Raw genomic sequence first — 16,947 nt, forward strand, 5'->3', positions numbered from 1 at the left:
TATACCCTTACTAGGCAGGGTAGCCTAGTTGTTAAGAGCGTTGGACTAGTAACCGGAAGGTTGCAAGTTCAAATCCCTGAGCTGACAAGGTACAAATCTGTCGTTCTGCCCCTGAACAGGCAGTTAACCCATTGTTCCTAAGCGGTCATTGAAAATAAGAATTTGTTCTTAACTGACTTGCCTTGTTAAATAAAGGTAAAATGTTCAAATATCATCGCCATTCCTCCATTCTCCTGTATCCCTCCTCGCACTGTTCCATATAATCCCAAGCGGGCTCTGGCACTCTCCCTGGATCGATCGACCACCTCTCCATCTCCTCCCAGGTTGTTACCCACTCATCCTTCTCCCGGGTCCATTCTTCCACAAAGCGCTGTTCCTCAACACGCTGCTTGGTCCTTGTTTGGTGGGTTCTTCTGTCACGGTCGTTGCATGGAGGAGACCAAGGCGCAGCGTGAGATGAACACATCTTCTTTAATAAGACGAAGAACACTTAAACAAACTTACAAAACAACAAGACGACTGTGAAGCTATATATGATAAGTGCAGACACAGGCAACTAACACATAGACAATAACCCACGAATTACCCAAAGAATATGGCTGCCTAAATATGGTTCCCAATCAGAGACAACGATAAACAGCTGCCTTTGATTGAGAACCAATCTAGGCAACCATAGACATATATAACACCTAGATAGTACACAACCCCATAAACATACAAAACCCCTAGACAGTACAAAAACACATACATCACCCTTGTCACACCCTGAACCAAAATAATAAAGAAAACAAAGAATACTAAGGTCAGGGCGTGACAATGTCCACAATAATAATACCAGGATGTCAACAATGATAATAGCAGTATGTCCACAATAATAATACCGGGATGTCCACAATAATAATACCAGGATGTCCACAATAATAATACCAGGATGTCCACAATAATAATACCAGGATGTCCACAATAATAATACCAGTATGTCCACAATAATAATACCAGGATGTCCACAAGTCAGCTTGTACTCACATGTATGCTTCAAACAAATATGTTTCAAATACAGGATGACATCATGACAAATACGTACAAGCAAATAAATGAATATTCCCTTCTGTACATCTTAACTTAAATCTTAATTTAGTTCATTTTTGTAGATCTTAATTTGGGCAATATATGTCAGTTAATTCATTATAATGTAGCTATTACAAATCAGTTAAAGAGTTGTCCAGGGAAATGTTTCTACTGCATTGTACTGTAAAGCAGTCCTGTCTGCCTGCTGTCAATCAGTGTTTTCTATAGTCAAGTTCCTCTGAGTCTCTCACGGAGTACCTTTATTAGAATCATCATCTGCATAAATTACAAACACACATTTGTAAACACTCCTTTTAACATCCCCCAGAAATACTAAGCTCTTTCTAAAATAGTTCAAAGCTAGTTTATAATCATGGTTTTAAATAGTGATTTGCAGTATCAAATAATCTGACTTTTCTTGTAGGCTCTTAATTTGATCACTCTTTGTTGCAGATGAGCTTTGTGATTTACATACATTCACTAAAAGCCTGCACTAACACAGTTATATTAACAGTATTGCACTTTTCATGTAGCCTACTTTTGGCCAGCCTAACCACTAATCAAGCAACATTATGGACTACATGTTCAAATCCTGTTCCTGCAGGATTATTTTGCTGTGACAATTACTGGTCAAATTAAGATCCTATATCTGTACACACACTGCAAGTCTTCTAACAACAACATCGCTTCTTCTAAATTCAGTTCTTCTTTGTCCTCTCACTTAAATCTGAAGTTCAGGACATAACTTTTGTACTTTCCAGAACCAATCATTTTTGGTCCAAAATGTTCAACCCGGTCATTTCCCATTTCTGAGTGGTTCACATAAGGTGTTCAGAAACCTGCTGTGGTCATATGATTGATGATAATACACTGCTAAAAATAAGGTGCTTTATGAGACGAGTCACTGAACCTTTCATGGTTCTATACAGCATCATTTCTTCTGGCAGTGAACCATGATTCAGACCTGCTTTGTTCATGTTCCTTTTTTAACTGTCCCTTTAACATACAATATGCCACACATTAGACACAGTAAGTCCATTTCTTTCAGACTAAATAACATGAGAAATACAGACAGTACAGCACTAGTCAAGAGACATTTAACTACCTCAACATAACATCACAACTGGTACTTTAAACTAGCATCAAATAAACATCTTACTGTAATTCATATTCAGGGCATTTCACTATGATGAAATGTGCTACTGTTGTATACCTGATCCAGTTAACCTGAATACATGCGTTTCAGTTCACTCCTGTAAAATATACCTTAGAACTACATCCAGTACTATGTGTACAGACTAACAGTATAACGTGATATTAGCTTCCATTTTCCCAGGTGGATGTCCAATTAAATGTTCCCAACTGTGCCATTGTCAAGTTAGGACTTTCTATCAACTTTCTACGAAGCCCCTATCTATGTGTTTATAACTGCATCATAACTCACTATAAGCGTGTTCATAAACACATGATAGATATGGATATAGTCTATATAAGAACAGTAGATAGATAGCAAGGCTGTTCTGAACAAGGATCCTGACAATGAACGAAGCTCCAATAGTAAGGCAGACATTTCCCTTATCAGCGTACACATCAACTAGACATATGAAGGCTACATGTTGTGTGTCATTAAGAGGGATAGTTAAGTTCCCGTGGACGATAAAGGGCTAAAATACTATCGTATTCAATATTACTAACAGTTGTTTGAAGTCAAGCTTTTGTTTTTAAAATGTATCCTTTTGCTGAAGCTTAAGTTCTGAAGTTCTCTGAAATACGCTTCTACTCTCCTATGAGACCCCGGTATCACCGTTCCCTTCCTTCATAGGCTGCATCCCGATTCTCTACCCTTCTTATCGAAAAGCATTGAATTGGTGTAAGCATCGATTGGGGAGAGTTTCGCCGAGAGATTTTCAGCTAATGTTACAGAGAGTTTCACCTGGAGAGAATTGATGGTAGGCAGTGATCAAGAGGCGAAAGAAACGCACACGTGTTTAGGCGAGGTGCTGGCTAGCGGAGTAGAACACGTGTTTAGGCGAGGTGCTGGCTAGCGGAGTAGAACACGTGTTTAGGCGAGGTGCTGGCTAGCGGAGTAGAACACGTGTTTAGGCGAGGTGCTGGCTAGCGGAGTAGAACACGTGTTTAGGCGAGGTGCTGGCTAGCGGAGTAGAACACGTGTTTAGGCGAGGTGCTGGCTAGCGGAGTAGAACACGTGTTTAGGCGAGGTGCTGGCTAGCGGAGTAGAACACGTGTTTAGGCGAGGTGCTGGCTAGCGGAGTAGAACACGTGTTTAGACGAGGTGCTGGCTAGCGGAGTAGAACACGTGTTTAGGCGAGGTGCTGGCTAGCGGAGTAGAACACGTGTTTAGGCGAGGTGCTGGCTAGCGGAGTAGAACACCTGTTTAGGGGAGGTGCTAGCTAGCGGAGTAGAACACGTGTTTAGGCGAGGTGCTGGCTAGCGGAGTAGAACACCTGTTTAGGCTTGGTGCTAGCTAGCGGAGTAGAACACGTGTTTAGGGGAGGTGCTGGCTAGCGGAGTAGAACACGTGTTTAGGCGAGGTGCTGGCTAGCGGAGTAGAACACCTGTTTAGGCGAGGTGCTGGCTAGCGGAGTAGAACACCTGTTTAGGGGAGGTGCTGGCTAGCGGAGTAGAACACGTGTTTAGGCGAGGTGCTGGCTAGCGGAGTAGAACACCTTTTTAGGCGAGATGCTAGCTAGCAGAGTAGAACACGTGTTTAGGGGAGGTGCTGGCTAGCGGAGTAGAACACGTGTTTAGGCGAGGTGCTGGCTAGCGGAGTAGAACATCTGTTTAGGCGAGGTGCTAGCTAGCAGAGTAGAACACTTGAAAAAGAAAAGGAGAGCTGCACACCCAGGGGCTCAGATGCAATCATTTAATATCCTAATAACCAACGCTTCGACAGACTAGCTGTCTTCATCAGGGTATAGTGACAAATGCAGTGGTCAAGTGCACACTTCAGAAGAAGGATAGAGAATTGGATTGCAACCTTAGTTTCACCATCCCTCCCCCCTCACTACACTTCTACTCTCCTTGGCCTTCCCTAGTTTCACCCCAACATTTTAACTATCCCCACCCCCTTTCTAGCCGATCATGGGGTCGTCCCCACCGGGCGAGGCCAGCTCGGGGACACTAACGAAGGGCAGGTTCTTGGTGTTGTCCTCCCTGAGCGAGGTGGAGTTGTTCCGGTGGGACACGGCGGTGAAGGCCAGATGGTCGTGCTCCAGTATAGCCAGACGGTCCTGTGGTTTCTCCTTCTTCAGATAGAACATCTTCCTCAGGGTCTTCAGCTGCTGCAGCTCACAGAACGTCTCCAGGACCACCAGCATCATGACCAAGCCCAGGAGGAGGTAGACTGGAGAGAGAGAGAGAGAAGAATCCATTAATATTGTCATTTGATCACTCTCCCTCCATGGTTCATATCCTCACATGCATAGTATGATATAAATAGTGAATAGGCTATCTGCAGCGCTCCTCTTTTCCAACTCATCACTGGCTCATTGAAACCCTCAGCTGACTCAGTTCATAGCATGGCAATCACAACCTCACAACATTGTTTGTTTTCTATCTAACCACTAGGGGGAGGGAAAGGGCACTGATGAGCCCAGCAAGCAGTGTGTAATCAGTAAAAGGTTTTGGTGTTGGTTTTCCCAATAATAGATGAGCTCATTATTATCATGATCATTACTATGGTCAATCATTTTTGAACTAGAATTTAGATCAACTAAAGTCTCTGAATAGCAGTAGCAGTCTACATTAATTTAGATGTCTACAATGATGCCAAGCCTTTCTGTGTATTGATGAAGGAAGAGGGGATGTTCAAGAAAGATATGGGAAGATTCTCTTGTCTCAGAGTCAGCCAAACTTCACAAACATGCCAGAAGTGCTGAGGGCAATCCAAATCAAATATACAGGACCCCCTACTAAGTTCAAAATCAGCCTTTTTCTCTCTTCTTAGCCAGTAGCTGTCTTCTCTTTCACAGCAAAAGGCTTCTGGTTTTTGGCTTCTAAAGAGCCAGATGAGTCTGTCCAATAGCATCTAGAGCCTCAAGACAAACTTGTCCAAAAGCATCTTGAGCCTCAAGACAAACCTGTCCAATAGCATCTAGAGTCTCAAGACAAACCTCTCCATTGGGATTATCTGTCTCTTACCCTATTACAGGGGCCTAATCACTGGCTTACTGGTGCGCTTCCATGCCGTCCCTAGCAGGGGTGCGTCACTTGAGTGGGTTGAGTCACTGACGTGGTCGTCCTGTCTGGGTTGGCGTCCCCCCTTGGGTTGTGCTGTGGCGGAGATCTTTGTGGGCTATACTCGGCCTTGTCTAAGGATGGTAAATTGGTGGTTGAAGATATCCCTAGTGGTGTGGGGGCTGTGCTTTGGCAAAGTGGGTGGGGTTACATCCTGCCTGTTTCGCCCTGTCCGGGGGTATCATCGGATGGGGCCACAGTGTCTCCTGACCCGTCCTGTCTCAGCCTCCAGTATTTATGCTGCAGTAGTTTATGTGTCGGGGGGCTAGGGTCAGTCTGTTATATCTGGAGTATTTCTCGTCTTATCCGGTGTCCTGTGTGAATTTAAGTATGCTCTCTCTAATTCTCTCTTTCTCTGAGGACCTGAGACCTAGGACCATGCCTCAGGACCACCTGGCATGATGACTCCTTGCTGTCTCCAGTCCACCTGGCCATGCGGCTGCTCCAGGTTCAACTGTTCTGCCTGCGGCTATGGAACCCTGACCTGTTCACCAGACGTGCTACCTGTCCCAGACCTGCTGTTTTCAACTCTCTAGAGACAGCAGGAGCGGTAGAGATACTCTCAATGATCGGCTATGAAAAGCCAACTGACATTTACTCCTGAGGTGCTGACCTGTTGTACCCTTGACAACCACTGTGATTATTATTATTTGACCATGCTGGTCATTTATGAACATTTGAACATCTTGGCCATGTTCTGTTATAATCTCCACCCGGCACAGCCAGAAGAGGACTGGCCACCCCTCATAGACTGGTTCCTCTCTACGTTTCTTCCTAGGTTTCTAGGGAGTTTTTCCTAGCCACTGTGCTTCTACACCTGCATTGCTTGCTGTTTGGGGTTTTAGGCTGGGTTTCTGTACAGCACTTTGAGATATCATCTGATGTAAGAAGGGCTATATAAATACATTTGATTTGATACCTGTCCAATAGCATCCAGAGCCTCAAGACAAACCTGTCCAATAGCATCCAGAGCCTCAAGACAAACCTGTCCAATAGCATCCAGAGCCTCAAGACAAACCTGTCCAATAGCATCCAGATCCTCAAGACAAACCTGTCCAATGCTGAGCCTCAAGCTGTTGGATGATGCTATATCTCTATTTATATGGTTATTTAAGTTCACTTTAATTTGGACAACCCAGTTCTGGATCATTCATCAACCCAGTTCTGGATCATTCATCACCCCAGTTCTAGATCATTCATCACCCCAGTTCTAGATCATTCATCACCCCAGTTCTAGATCATTCATCACCCCAGTTCTAGATCATTCATCACCCCAGTTCTGGATCATTCATCACCCCAGTTCTGGATCATTCATCACCCCAGTTCTAGATCATGCATCACCCCAGTTCTGGATCATGCATCACCCCAGTTCTGGATCATTCATCACCCCAGTTCTGGATCATTCATCACCCCAGTTCTGGATCATTCATCACCCCAGTTCTGGATCATTCATCACCCCAGTTCTGGATCATTCACCACCCCAGTTCTGGATCATTCACCACCCCAGTTCTAGATCATTCATCACCCCAGTTCTGGATCATTTATCAATCTCTCATGGACTCTTGGAAGACCAGCACCTATTGTGGGCTGAAAGACATTCAAGCAAACGAATGTGAACACTTACCAGTGATGCCCACTTTATAGATCTGTCTGAACCTCTGGTTGAAGGACTCTCCTGGTACGTAATCTCCCAGTCCGATGGTACTGAGAGATATAAAACAGAAGTAGAAACTCTCCAGGAAGTTCCAGTTCTCCTCTAGGGAGGAGAAGATGGCCGCCGGGATGAGGAAGAAACAGGAAGCAGCCAGGATGGCGAGGAGCGTGGCGTGGACCATGGCTACCAAAGGTTTGGACAGGCCCCAGCGGGTGGACACATACATGACGGGCCGGCGTGTGCTGAAGATCATGATGCGTTGGACCACGGCGGTGAGGAAGAGGAGGGTGAAGGGGATGCCGAGCACAGAGTAGACGATACAAAAAGCTTTTCCCCCGTCGGAGAGCGGAGCGGTGTGACCGTATCCTGGAGGAAACACAAAGCAGTGTTTAATTCATTATGATCCATGTTAAAGTACAGCATTATCTAACAACATGTTAATACAATATTGATATTAGTTAAGACCAACCTTAATACAAAGTGTTACCTACTTCCCAAATATTTGCATCACTTTTTTCATCTACACGTTCAAGGTAGTAGTAGTGATGACAGTAGTCTACTGTCCAGCTGAACCACATTACTAGGCAGTAGTAGTGATGACAGTAGTCTACTGTCCAGCTGAACCACATTACAAGGCAGTAGTAGTGATGACAGTAATCTACTGTCCAGCTGAACCACATTACTAGGCAGTAGTAGTGATGACAGTAGTCTACTGTCCAGCTGAACCACATTACTAGGTAGTAGTAGTGATGACAGTAGTCTACTGTCCAACTGAACCACATTACTAGGTAGTAGTAGTGATGACAGTAGTCTATTGCCCAGCTGAACCACATTACAAGGCAGTAGTAGTGATGACAGTAGTCTACTGCCCAGCTGAACCACATTACATTTACATTACATACATTTAAGTCATTTAGCAGACGCTCTTATCCAGAGCGACATACAAATTGGTGCATTCACCTTATGACATCCAGTGGAACAGTAGTGCATCTAAATCTTTTAAGGGGGGATTACTTTATCCTATCCTAGGTATTCCTTAAAGAGGTGGGGTTTCAGGTGTCTCCGGAAGGTGGTGATTGACTCCGCTGTCCTGGCGTCGTGAGGGAGTTTGTTCCACCATTGGGGGGCCAGAGCAGCGAACAGTTTTGACTGGGCTGAGCGGGAACTGTACTTCCTCAGTGGTAGGGAGGCGAGCAGGCCAGAGGTGGATGAACGCAGTGCCCTTGTTTGGGTGTAGGGCCTGATCAGAGCCTGGAGGTACTGAGGTGCCGTTCCCCTCACAGCTCCGTAGGCAAGCACCATGGTCTTGTAGCGGATGCGAGCTTCAACTGGAAGCCAGTGGAGGGAGCGGAGGAGCGGGGTGACGTGAGAGAACTTGGGAAGGTTGAACACCAGACGGGCTGCGGCGTTCTGGATGAGTTGTAGGGGTTTAATGGCACAGGCAGGGCCCAGCCAACAGCGAGTTGCAGTAATCCAGACAGGAGATGACAAGTGCCTGTATTAGGACCTGCGCCGCTTCCTGTGTGAGGCAGGGTCGTACTCTGCGGATGTTGTAGAGCATGAACCTACAGGAACGGGCCACCGCCTTGATGTTAGTTGAGAACGACAGGGTGTTGTCCAGGATCACGCCAAGGTTCTTAGCGCTCTGGGAGGAGGACACAATGGAGTTGTCAACCGTGATGGCGAGATCATGGAACGGGCAGTCCTTCCCCGGGAGGAAGAGCAGCTCCGTCTTGCCGAGGTTCAGCTTGAGGTGGTGATCCGTCATCCACACTGATATGTCTGCCAGACATGCAGAGATGCGATTCGCCACCTGGTCATCAGAAGGGGGAAAGGAGAAGATTAATTGTGTGTCGTCTGCATAGCAATGATAGGAGAGACCATGTGAGGTTATGACAGAGCCAAGTGACTTGGTGTATAGCGAGAATAGGAGAGGGCCTAGAACAGAGCCATGGGGGACACCAGTGGTGAGAGCACGTGGTGTGGAGACGGATTCTCGCCACGCCACGTGGTAGGAGCGACCTGTCAGGTAGGACGCAATCCAAGCGTGGGCCGCGCCGGAGATGCCCAACTCGGAGAGGGTGGAGAGGAGGATCTGATGGTTCACAGTATCGAAGGCAGCCGATAGGTCTAGAAGGATGAGAGCAGAGGAGAGAGAGTTAGCTTTAGCAGTGCGGAGCGCCTCCGTGATACAGAGAAGAGCAGTCTCAGTTGAATGACTAGTCTTGAAACCTGACTGATTTGGATCAAGAAGGTCATTCTGAAAGAGATAGCGGGAGAGCTGGCCAAGGACGGCACGTTCAAGAGTTTTGGAGAGAAAAGAAAGAAGGGATACTGGTCTGTAGTTGTTGACATCGGAGGGATCGAGTGTAGGTTTTTTCAGAAGGGGTGCAACTCTCGCTCTCTTGAAGACGGAAGGGACGTAGCCAGCGGTCAGGGATGAGTTGATGAGCAAGGTGAGGTAAGGGAGAAGGTCTCCGGAAATGGTCTGGAGAAGAGAGGAGGGGATAGGGTCAAGCGGGCAGGTTGTTGGGCGGCCGGCCGTCACAAGACGCGAGATTTCATCTGGAGAGAGAGGGGAGAAAGAGGTCAGAGCACAGGGTAGGGCAGTGTGAGCAGAACCAGCGGTGTCGTTTGACTTAGCAAACGAGGATCGGATGTCGTCGACCTTCTTTTCAAAATGGTTGACGAAGTCATCTGCAGAGAGGGAGGAGGGGGAGGGGGAGGAGGATTCAGGAGGGAGGAGAAGGTGGCAAAGAGCTTCCTAGGGTTAGAGGCAGATGCTTGGAATTTAGAGTGGTAGAAAGTGGCTTTAGCAGCAGAGAGAGAAGAGGAAAAGGTAGAGAGGAGGGAGTGAAAGGATGCCAGGTCCGCAGGGAGGCGAGTTTTCCTCCATTTCCGCTCGGCTGCCCGGAGCCCTGTTCTGTGAGCTCGCAATGAGTCGTTGAGCCACGGAGCGGGAGGGGAGGACCGAGCCGGCCTGGAGGATAGGGGACATAGAGAGTCAAAGGATGCAGAAAGGGAGGAGAGGAGGGTTGAGGAGGCAGAATCAGGAGATAGGTTGGAGAAGGTTTGAGCAGAGGGAAGAGATGATAGGATGGAAGAGGAGAGAGTAGCGGGGGAGAGAGAGCGAAGGTTGGGACGGCGCGATACCATCCGAGTAGGGCAGTGTGGGAAGTGTTGGATGAGAGCGAGAGGGAAAAGGATACAAGGTAGTGGTCGGAGACTTGGAGGGGAGTTGCAATGAGGTTAGTGGAAGAACAGCATCTAGTAAAGATGAGGTCGAGCGTATTTCCTGCCTTGTGAGTAGGGGGAAGGTGAGAGGGTGAGGTCAAAAGAGGAGAGGAGTGGAAAGAAGGAGGCAGAGAGGAATGAGTCAAAGGTAGACGTGGGAGGTTAAAGTCGCCCAGAACTGTGAGAGGTGAGCCGTCCTCAGGAAAGGAGCTTATCAAGGCATCAAGCTCATTGATGAACTCTCCGAGGGAACCTGGAGGGCGATAAATGATAAGGATGTTAAGCTTGAAAGGGCTGGTAACTGTGACAGCATGGAATTCAAAGGAGGCGATAGACAGATGGGTAAGGGGAGAAAGAGAGAATGACCACTTGGGAGAGATGAGGATCCCGGTGCCACCACCCCGCTGACCAGAAGCTCTCGGGGTGTGCGAGAACACGTGGGCAGACGAAGAGAGAGCAGTAGGAGTAGCAGTGTTGTCTGTGGTCATCCATGTTTCCGTCAGTGCCAAGAAGTCGAGGGACTGGAGGGAGGCATAGGCTGAGATGAACTCTGCCTTGTTGGCCGCAGATCGGCAGTTCCAGAGGCTACCGGAGACCTGGAACTCCACGTGGGTCGTGTGCGCTGGGACCACCAGATTAGGGTGGCCGCGGCCACGCGGTGTGGAGCGTTTGTATGGTCTGTGCAGAGAGGAGAGAACAGGGATAGACAGACACATAGTTGACAGGCTACACAAGAGGCTACGCTAATGCAAAGGAGATTGGAATGACAAGTGGACTACACGTCTCGAGTGTTCAGAAAGTTAAGCTTACGTAGCAAGAATCTTATTGACTAAAATGATTAAAATGATACAGTACTGCTGAAGTAGGCTAGCTGGCAGAGGCTGCGTTGTTGACTATGTAGGCTAGCTGGCAGTGGCTGCGTTGTTGACACTACACTAATCAAGTCGTTCCGTTGAGTGTAATAGTTTCTACTGTGCTGCTATTCGGGGCTAGCTAGCAGTGTTGATTACGTTACGTTGCGTTAAAAGAACGACAATAGCTGGCTAGCTAACCTAGGAAATCGCTCTAGACTACACAATTATCTTTGATACAAAGACGGCTATGTAGCTAGCTACGATCAAACAAATCAAGCCGTTGTACTGTAATGAAATGAAATGAAAATGTGATACTACCTGTGGAGCGAAGCTACAAGGCAGTAGTAGTAATGACAGTAGTCTACTGTCCAGCTGAACCACATTACAAGGCAGTAGTAGTGATGACAGTAATCTACTGCCCAGCTGAACCACATTACATGGCAGTAGTAGTGATGACAGTAGTCTATTGCCCAGCTGAACCACATTACAAGGCAGTAGTAGTGATGACAGTAATCTACTGCCCAGCTGAACCACATTACAAGGCAGTAGTAGTGATGACAGTAGTCTACTGCCCAGCTGGCAGTTAGGCAGTAGTAGTGATGACAGTAGTCTACTGCCCAGCTGAACCACATTACAAGGCAGTAGTAGTGATGACAGTAGTCTACTGCCCAGCTGAACCACATTTACAAGGCAGTAGTAGTGATGACAGTAGTCTACTGCCCAGCTGAACCACATTACAAGGCAGTAGTAGTGATGACAGTAATCTACTGCCCAGCTGAACCACATTACAAGGCAGTAGTAGTGATGACAGTAGTCTACTGCCCAGCTGAACCACATTACAAGGCAGTAGTAGTGATGACAGTAGTCTACTGCCCAGCTGAACCACATTACAAGGCAGTAGTAGTGATGACAGTAGTCTATTGCACAGCTGAACACATTAATAGCAGGTAGCAACAGCAAACCATCATATGTGATTTAGACAAAACAACACGATCTAGAGGGTTGGGAACTCTGTTCTGTAGCTCATGGCACTCACACCAGAAGGTGACATTAAAGGGGAAATCTGTAGTTGCTACATCCATTTTTGGACCTAAATGAATGATACAGGTAACTGCCAAAATAAAGGAAACACCAACATAAAGAGTCTTAATAGGGTGTTGGGTCAAAATGAGCCAGAACAGCTTCAATGTGCCTTGGCATAGATTCTACAAGTGTCTGGAACTCAATGGGAGGGATGTGACACCATTGTCCACAATAAATTCCATCACTTGTGTTCAGTTTGTGTTCAATCTGGCGGCTGAGACATACACACACCCTTTAAACCCTCTATGCTCCTTTGAGACCCCTTTTTCAAAGTCACTGAATCTCTTCTTCTAGCCATTGTAGTCTAAATAATGGGCAACTGGGAATTTTTATACATGACCCTAAGCATGATGGAATATTAATTGCTTAATTAACTCAAGAATCACACCTGCGTGGAAGCACCTGCTTTCACTATAATTAGTATCCCTCATTTACTCAAGTGTTACCCATTGATTCTTCAGAACCCCAAATAAAAACGTGTTTTAATCCAATTACTTGTAACAATGTAAATGTAAACAAACACTATATAGCCTCAAAACATGGTTAAAACTTTACATTTGATTTGATGGATGACCAGTCCTTCTATCCATACCTCTGTCTATGAAGTTGAGAGTGGTTACATTTCTCCAGCCACATCTCTTAGCTTTTTACCAAAACAGTAGTGTGGTGCCCGTTTTGGTATTGTTCTACCTCTAGATTGCCCCTTTAAAGAAAAGAGCATGTAGCATGTTTTGGTTGAAGTGTTCCTATCATGAGTATTCAAAATGCCATGGCCCTCCAATACAATCATGGAAAACTAGGCTAGTTCATGTCAGAGTAGGGCTACCATGATTTTCAATATCTTCATTAAGTCAAAATGGATAGAGAGTTATGTTAGGAATCAAACCCTGCAGTAAAATGAAGCAATGCCTGTTTAGAAGGGGAGCCCCAGTGTGGTGACATCAGCAGATATTACACCAATTGTATTCACAGTCTACTTACGTGTGGTCCGTTTAAGATGACCAGTTCTGTGGTCCGTTTAAGATGACCAGTGATGACCAGTTCTGTGGTCCGTTTAAGATGACCAGTTATGTGGTCTGTTTAAGATCACCAGTTATGTGGTCTGTTTAAGATGACCAGTTCTGTGGTCCGTTTAAGATGACCAGTTATGTGGTCTGTTTAAGATCACCAGTTATGTGGTCTGTTTAAGATCACCAGTTATGTGGTCTATTTAAAGATGATCAGTTCTGTGGTCTATTTAAGATCACCAGTTATGTGGTCTATTTAAAGATGATCAGTTCTGTGGTCTATTTAAGACTGGCATGCATTTGATTAATATTAGCCATCTGATTACAATGAACAGCAAGACGAGCTGCTCTGTTCTAGGCCAGCTGCAGCTTAACTATACTACAGAGTATGTTGTCCATTTAAGTTGTTGTCTCTGGCTCTTATGATATCAGATTCAGAATGAATAATAACAAGGTTTGTGGTCGTTTGAAAGGGTTTCCAATTCACATGACCCGGCAAGAAACCCCCAGCCCTATAGCACAGATGAAAAGGAAATCATAATCATGTTCTGTCATGGCCTACAAATAGGACCCAGAGTTTTACCTGACCAGGTCATGAGATCAGGGGGGAGGGTGTGGCGGAGCAGAATTGTTTTTGGCCTGCGCTACAAGCGCCTATATTGGTCCGCTAATATAGGACTAGTAAAGGCACCGTGCGCTACTTTTGATGAAAAAAAATATCGTACTTTTTAAAATTGATTTTTTCTTTATTATTCTGATGTGTCAGGGGTTGCTGAAGCACAGCTATGCAGACATCTATTTTGGGGGGTAGGCCTATATAGTAGGCCTTTGTTGTGTGCAATGGCTGCATTGGGGGCATATATGTATTGTCATCACTGAGCTGAGTTCAGATAACATAGCCAGGTGTTACTTGGGTGTACAGTGTCTCGAAAGTGTACATTTCAGTGTCACAGGCAACAAAACGCAAACTGCTTTCAGGTCGTGTGCCTAGTTACAAGAAGGTTATGACAATAATGAACTGTATAACCATCATCCGTAACTACATAAGCAAGCAACTCCCTTATTTTTCCGAAAATAGATATATTAAGAGCAACACATTTCTGAATGTCACCTATTCATTTCTGGGAGCGATGTCATTGCGCCAACGTAGAACGAGCTATGACGCGCAGACTGCATCACCTCCAGCCAGCCCACCCCTAGATGGCTGAAATGCAGTACACTTTAACAGGCCAATGACGGACTCACCTGTGGTAGACAATACAGTACTGGCGAAAAAGAGCGAGGAGGTGAAGTCCCAGTTCCAATTTGCCGATGAGTTATTGAGAATGGACACTCCATAGTTACTGGCCTCGAGCGCTTTCTCCAAAAACTCCTCAAGGCGTTCTTCCGACAGACATTCGTGGTCCTGGAGGAACAGTTTTTTGATGGTTCGTAACTCCTGTCTTAGCCGGTCTTCATAAGGCAGTTCCACCGATGAAAAGACAACAGCTCCGAATATAAGATAAAGAATATATCCCAAGACTAGAAGCAAAAAATACCATGTCGATTTGTGACTTTGTATCAACCGCACACACGAATTGCTAGTTAGAGATTGTAGCATTTTCCAAGAGTTGTTGAAACCTCAATGTGTGTCAGTTTATACTCTTGACATAAACAATGAATATTTTATAGACGCTAAAATAGTAACAACGTCGGCTAAAATATAATGTAGCTTATTTCGGTCCTTATCAACTACGACCAAAAGCAAGCATGTGAGAATCGTTACTCTATACGTTTTGGTTTCTTTTCCGTCTCCTCTCTGCCTGTCCTCTGTATATTCTGTTCACTTTCACCGAGAAGGGTCGTTCTGCTGCTGAGAAGAGGATGATGTGGCGGCGGAGGATGCCGGGACTATGTTACGTCAGTCTGTTCCCCTCTTCTCTGCTCCTAGGTGAAACAGACACGTGGGCGTAGAGAGCTAGTATATAGCACCTCTTTGTCTGTAGTCATTGTTCACGAAGGTAACATACGATCAGTGAGAAAGCCAAGGGTGTAGTGAAACCACACCGTTTCCTAAGATTACATCCTATTGCTGAAAGTGACATTGGGGGGTTTGACTGTTGACTGTGAGTTAACTCTTACCAAAGAGACAGACAGACATGAGAGCAATGCATTAGAGGGACAACTTTATTAGTTTAGTAGGCTGTGCTGTGGCCTGTCTCACCCCTCTTCCAATAGACTACCAGTGTGTATTTGTGTGTGTGTATGTCCAGACAAGTTTGTTTATTTGTCATATACACTGTATATACATACTGTAGACAGTATATAATATACTGTACATGGAGTACAAGGTGCAATGAAATGCTTTATTGCAGGTTCACCCATAAATCAAACAACATTTTATTGGTCACATAAACATGGTTTGCAGATGTTATTGCGAGTGTGGCGAAATGCTTGTACTTCTAGTTCCAACAGTGCAGTAATATCTAACAACAACCTAATACACACAAATCTAAGTAAAGGTGTGGAATAGCTGCAGGAAGTAGAGGTGCTGAGGGTGCTGCTGCTACCCCTGATAAATAGTAATAAAAATGTGTATATATATATATATATTATTTTTTTTTTAAATCAACAAAAATGATCTTCAGCACTATCCACGTCCCTGTCACTGTTCCAGACCCTGTCCCCATCGACAGCATTTGAATATGAATAAGAGGCCAGTTGTCAAATTGGCTTCTTTCCAGATTCTGTATTGCGTAATGTTTTATGCACTTTGACCTGCAGTGTAATTTAACAATCTAAGGCTGCGTTTACACAGGCAGCCCAATTCTGATATTTTTTTTCCTCTAATTGGTATTTTGACAAATCACATCAGATTGTTTCTTTTTCAGAGCTGATCTGATTGGTCAAAAATACCAATTAGTGAAAAATATCAGAATTGGGCTGCCTGTGTAAACACAGCCTATGAGACTTAATAGTCTTTTGCTCTTTTAAGATAAATGGATAGGCCTTCATATGGAATCTATTTGACCAGGCTCACAATGTAATGTTCTATCTGTAGGCTATGTACACTACCCTACTAACATTGTTACTTTCTTATGATAAGCTCAAATCCACCAGCACTTCTCTTTCTCTCATCCGCCTTTCCTCCACTTCTTCTCTTTTCTTCCACTATCCCCTCAACACCTTTCTCATTTCAACGCAAGCTGGCAAAGTGTCTCTATGGAAACAACCTTTACAGAGTTCCTAGACTGGCACCAGATGTTGTGTACTGACTGACCACATCTCCCTGACTGCAGCACTCCACTCTGCTGTGTGTGTATGTTTGTGTGTAAGTGTGTGTGTGTGTGTACATGTGTGTGTGTGTGATTAGATTTATGTTAACAGCTTCTCATGAGAAACGTCTCATCAATAGTGTAGTTTAGCTACAGTATGTAGAGGCAGGGACATGAACAACTAGTTAGGAGGTTGAGAGATTGGGGACCTATCTAGCTGGCTAGCTAAAGATAACTTTATACAATTGCTAGGTGGCTAGTATTACAGAGAAACATTTTTGTTTTATTTATTCATCAAGAAGGAATCAATCGGTTACATTGCTTGACCACATTCATTTCAAATCAAATCACATTTTATTAGTCACATGCGCCGAATACAACAGGTACCAACAATGCAGTTTAAAGAAAAAATAAGAAGAAATGCAAAAGATAATAACAAATAAAAGTAAGAAGTAATTAAAGAGCAGCAGTAAAATAACAATAGCGAGACTATATGCAGGGGGGTACCGGTACAGAGTCAATGTGCAGGGGCACTG

General features: G+C 45.1%; 1 protein-coding gene across 2 annotated transcripts; it reads right to left on the reverse strand.

The window, feature by feature from the left end:
• Positions 1–1,301: 1,301 nt before the first annotated feature.
• On the reverse strand, positions 1,302–15,184 carry LOC115118839 (potassium channel subfamily K member 1-like). Of its 2 annotated transcripts, XR_010461647.1 has the most exons (4): positions 14,403–15,184; positions 6,950–7,345; positions 3,497–4,432; positions 1,302–3,459 (listed from the first exon to the last, which is right to left on the reverse strand). XR_010461647.1 is itself a non-coding variant. In XM_029647573.2 (3 exons), the coding sequence occupies exons 1-3, from the start codon at positions 14,755–14,757 to the stop codon at positions 4,161–4,163; spliced, it is 1,023 nt and encodes a 340-aa protein (XP_029503433.1). In that variant the 5' UTR covers positions 14,758–15,184; the 3' UTR covers positions 1,302–4,160. The 2 variants fall into 2 exon arrangements, 1 of the variants encoding a protein (XP_029503433.1); XM_029647573.2 differs by having other exon boundaries at positions 1,302–4,432.
• Between the last annotated feature and the right edge of the window lie 1,763 nt (positions 15,185–16,947).

Source organism: Oncorhynchus nerka, linkage group LG28 (genome assembly GCF_034236695.1).
Source record: "Oncorhynchus nerka isolate Pitt River linkage group LG28, Oner_Uvic_2.0, whole genome shotgun sequence".
Taxonomy (NCBI): domain Eukaryota; kingdom Metazoa; phylum Chordata; class Actinopteri; order Salmoniformes; family Salmonidae; genus Oncorhynchus; species Oncorhynchus nerka.